The sequence below is a fragment of the Zonotrichia leucophrys genome, unplaced genomic scaffold (genome assembly GCF_028769735.1).
Source record: "Zonotrichia leucophrys gambelii isolate GWCS_2022_RI unplaced genomic scaffold, RI_Zleu_2.0 Scaffold_312_61709, whole genome shotgun sequence".
NCBI lineage: Eukaryota > Metazoa > Chordata > Aves > Passeriformes > Passerellidae > Zonotrichia > Zonotrichia leucophrys.
In genome coordinates, this window is record NW_026992517.1 from 23,934 (window position 1) to 27,990 (window position 4,057).

At 51.2% G+C, this 4,057-nt stretch overlaps 1 protein-coding gene across 1 annotated transcript; it reads right to left on the bottom strand.

Annotated features, from left to right (window-relative positions):
• Positions 1-307: 307 nt before the first annotated feature.
• LOC135441499 (olfactory receptor 14J1-like) lies at positions 308-1,240 on the bottom strand. Its single transcript, XM_064701054.1, has one exon. The coding sequence runs from the start codon at positions 1,238-1,240 to the stop codon at positions 308-310; it is 933 nt and encodes a 310-aa protein (XP_064557124.1).
• Positions 1,241-4,057: the final 2,817 nt, after the last annotated feature.

A 4,057-nucleotide genomic window follows, 5' to 3' on the forward strand; every position in this document is an offset into this window, starting at 1 on the left:
CCGAGCTCTGCACACAGACATTGCTGCTGCGGCTCCAAAATAGGAAACAGTCGGGCATCTCTGGTGAAAACTCTGCGGGTAGATCCTTTAGTTTCTGTAAAGCCTCAAGGAAAACAGACTCTCATTGACACAGTCTGTGACTGTAGGGAAGGTGGAGAGAAACATTATGAGAAATGGCACAAACAATGTCTTTTCTGTGTGGACAATATGAAAACGGTAAAATAAAAGAAAACACCCACAACTAAACAAACAAGAAGTATGAAAGGTGACTTTTATTACAAGTGATTTCAAGACATTTGCCAGCAGTTTAATGTTTCTGAAAGCATCCAGTCATCAGTATCCACACTGCAGCCTTGAGCTCCTGGTTCCTCAGGCTGTAGATGAGGGGGTTCAGGGCTGGAGGCACCACCGAGTACAGAACTGACAGGGCCAGATCCAGGGATGGGGAGGACATGGAGGGGGGCTTCAGGTGAGCAAACATGATAGTGCTAATGAACAGGGTGAGAACAGACAGGTGAGGGAGGCAGGTGGAAAAGGCTTTGTGCCGTCCCTGCTCAGAGGGGATCCTCAGCACAGCCCTGAAGATCTGCACATAAGAGAAAACAATGAACACAAAACAACCAAATGATGAACAGGCAGTAACAGCAAGAAACCCAAGTTCCCTGAGGTAGGATTTAGAGCAGGAGAGCTTTAGGATCTGTGGGATTTCACAGAAGAACTGGCCCAGGGCATTGCCATGGCACAGGGGCAGGGAAAATGTACTGGCCGTGTGAATGAGAGCATTGAGAAAGGCACTGGCCCAGGCAGCTGCTGCCATGTGGGCACAAGCTCTGCTGCCCAGGAGGGTCCCGTAGTGCAGGGGTTTGCAGATGGACACGTAGCGGTCGTAGCACATCATGGTCAAGAGATAGTACGCAGCTCCAATGAAGAACAGAAAGAAAAAGACTTGGGCAGCACATCCAGTGTTGGAGATGGTCCTGGTGTCCCAGAGGGAATTGTGCATGGCTTTGGGGACAGTGGTGCAGATGGAGCCCAGGTCGCTGAGGGCCAGGTTGAGCAGGAAGAAGAACATGGGCGTGTGCAGGTGGTGGCCGCAGGCTACGGCGCTGATGATGAGGCCGTTGCCCAGGAGGGCAGCCAGGGAGATGCCCAGCAAGAGGCAGAAGTGCAGGAGCTGCAGCTGCCGCGTGTCTGCCAATGCCAGCAGCAGGAAGTGGCTGATGGAGCTGCTGTTGGACATTGACAGTGCCTTGGCACACAGATCTGTATAAAAATTATCCATGGAATCATTGGGTTTGGAGAGGACTTTAAATATCCCAGCACAGCCTGGGGGCACTTTCCCCCCACTGCCTGCCCAGGGCTCTGCTGCCTGGAGCTGTCCCTGCCAGCAGCTGCTTCCCTGTGCCCAGGGCTGGGCCCTGCCAGTGCTGCCAGAGCCCAGCCCAGCCCTGGGGGCTCAGCTCTGCCCTGCAGACCCCTCCCAGCTCTGGCACTGCCCAGGGGCAGCTCTGGCTCTGTAGGGTCTGATTGCAAAGTCAGAGCAACCCTGAGGAGGCTGGAAAATCGCCACTGATGGCGCCTGTGAGGGGTTCTGTGCTGATTTCTGTCACTGCATGGTTTATTCAGATCTGAAAAAAAGGTTTTTTTTCTCAGCCTGAATTGAGCGATTAAGATCTATGGGCAATTTCCCATCTAGGCAACGGAGAGCAGTACGTTAAAAAAACAGGAATTCCTCTTTTATGCAGCCCCTGCCTTGCTGTGTTACCCGTATAATGTACTTGGAAATGTTCTGCAGTTAAATATCTTGCAGGATCAATTCTGAACAATGCAGCATCCTCCCTACACAAGTAGAAAAATTCCAAGCTTCACCAGGTGTCTCCTCCCACCCAAATCTTGTCCCCCCCGGACTGGGAGCAGCTGCCAGGGCTGGCTGAGAGCTGTCCCTGGCAGGCAGCAGAGTCCCTGCCCCAGCACAGCGCCCTGGGCTGCAGGACCCTGCTCTGCACGACAGCCCTGGGCACCCCTGGCTGCTCTGCAAAAGAGAAAATCAGAGAATGTACTCACAGGGTCTGCAGGCATTGGGATGTTCCAGCTTTAGGAGATCACTCCAGGAGCTGCAGCTGCATTGTCCTGCAGCCAGAGGTTCCTGTGCCAAGGACTGGCAGTGATTCTGCCCCAGGCACTTCTCAGCACCTTCCCAGCCCTGACTGATTGAAGCTCTCTGTGCCTCTGTGCTGTGCCCAGGCTGGCTGCAGGCAGTGCCCCAGCCCTGCTGGGCTGGCAGAAGAGCTGCTCATCAAGAGAAATGTGCTTTTGAAGCTCTTCTTGGTTACCAGGAGCTGCCTCTGTGCCAGGAGCCCAGCCCACCTCAGCAGCACAGACACAGCACAAAGACTTTAATGAGCCTCGGGGGCTTTGTGCTCAGGCCCTGAACATCAGTCCCTGAGAGGCAGCTGAATAAACCTCTGCAGAACTCCAAGGCAGAATCCAACTCCAAACTTTCTTGGACTTTTAATGGGTCCCACTGAGGGACACATCTGAGAAAGTGTCCCCAGGCCCCAGGCAGAGCAGAGAACTGGAGGCAGTGATGACAGGTGGGGACAAAGAGAAGTCAAGTCTTGGTGCCCTGGGGCACAGCGGGGTCTGTGCCACCAAGGGCTGTGAGGAGACACCTTGTCCTGAGGCCCTGGGGCCTTCTGGCACAGCCCCAGCCAGGCTGGGCACTGTCAGCCCCTTGTCCTGCCCTCAGCATCCCCCCCTAGCCCACATCCCAGTGGCCTCAAGGATCTGCTGGAAGGAGTCCCTTGGGAGCGTTGCTCAGCCATGGCCCTGGAGGCTCCTTAGTGCTCACAGAGTTTTTGAAAGGACTTTGGGTTTGACTTTTGCCTTTGAGTCTCTGAGAGGTTTGTGCAATCATGGCCTCCAATTATCTGCTGTAATTAGTCCCTGGAGAGGCTTTGTCAGTAACAACACTCAGTGGGGCTCATTAATGCTTCAAGGTACTTCAGTTATTTTAAGGTACTTGGTGTTTCCCTTTTGATACAGACTCTGTGAGAGGTTTGTGCAATCATGGCCCCAATTATCTGCTTTAACGAGTCCCTTGAGAGCTTTGTACTGACATTTAGTGGGGCTCAATAATACTTTGAGATACTCAAGATTTTTAAGGTACTCTGGATTTTCCTTTCCACACTGAATCTCTGAGAAGTTTTTGTGCCATCCTGGCCTCCACTTCTCTCCTCCAAGGAGTTCATGAGGAGCCTGTGTTGGGGATGGACCTCAGTGGGACGCATTCATGATTTGAGACACTTGGGGGTTTTCTTCTTACTTTGACTCCTGGAAAGGTTTGTGCAATCTCCTCTCAGGCCCTGAGATTCCACGGCTCAGCTCCAAATGCACCATAGGGGTTATTAGGATCAAGCAAGTCCTGACAAACCATGGCTCTGCCTTGATATTCCTCTGCTCTAGTGCAGTTCATCAGAAATATTTCTGTAGTGGTTTTGGTTCACCAATTTGAGATTTCTTGGAGAATGCAGCATTTATTGTTGTGGGTTCAGTGTTGGCTAAATACCAGTGCACTCACTAGAATATACTTACTCATTTCCTCCTGTGTGATAAGATTAGGAGAACAGCAAAGCAGGCTCAAAACTTTCAGAGGGTATAAGGAAAAGTTCATTAGTAGCAACTAAAAGAAAGAGTGATAAGACTACAACTTTCAGAAGACTTCTCCTCTCCCTACAACCTTTTCTTTCCTACTGACAATATAAAGAGACAAACCTAGAATTTTCAGTCAGTTTACCCCAACTAGAATAGTCTTTCTTGAGTTCACTTAAGGAGAGTGTTCTGGTTTAGGGCAGATTTGTTAAAGAATCTGCAAAGGAGGGCCCCTCCAGAAAGCAAAACCCACACGGCCCCTCCCTGCAGCAGGGAAAAAATTCCTCGGAGAGAGGTGGAAAGAACCTGTTTATTTGACAGACACAGCACCCCCCAGCACACAAAATGAACAATACCAGATGACACCGCTTTGAGAAAGATGGCTAAATCAGAAAGTCTCTTTCGG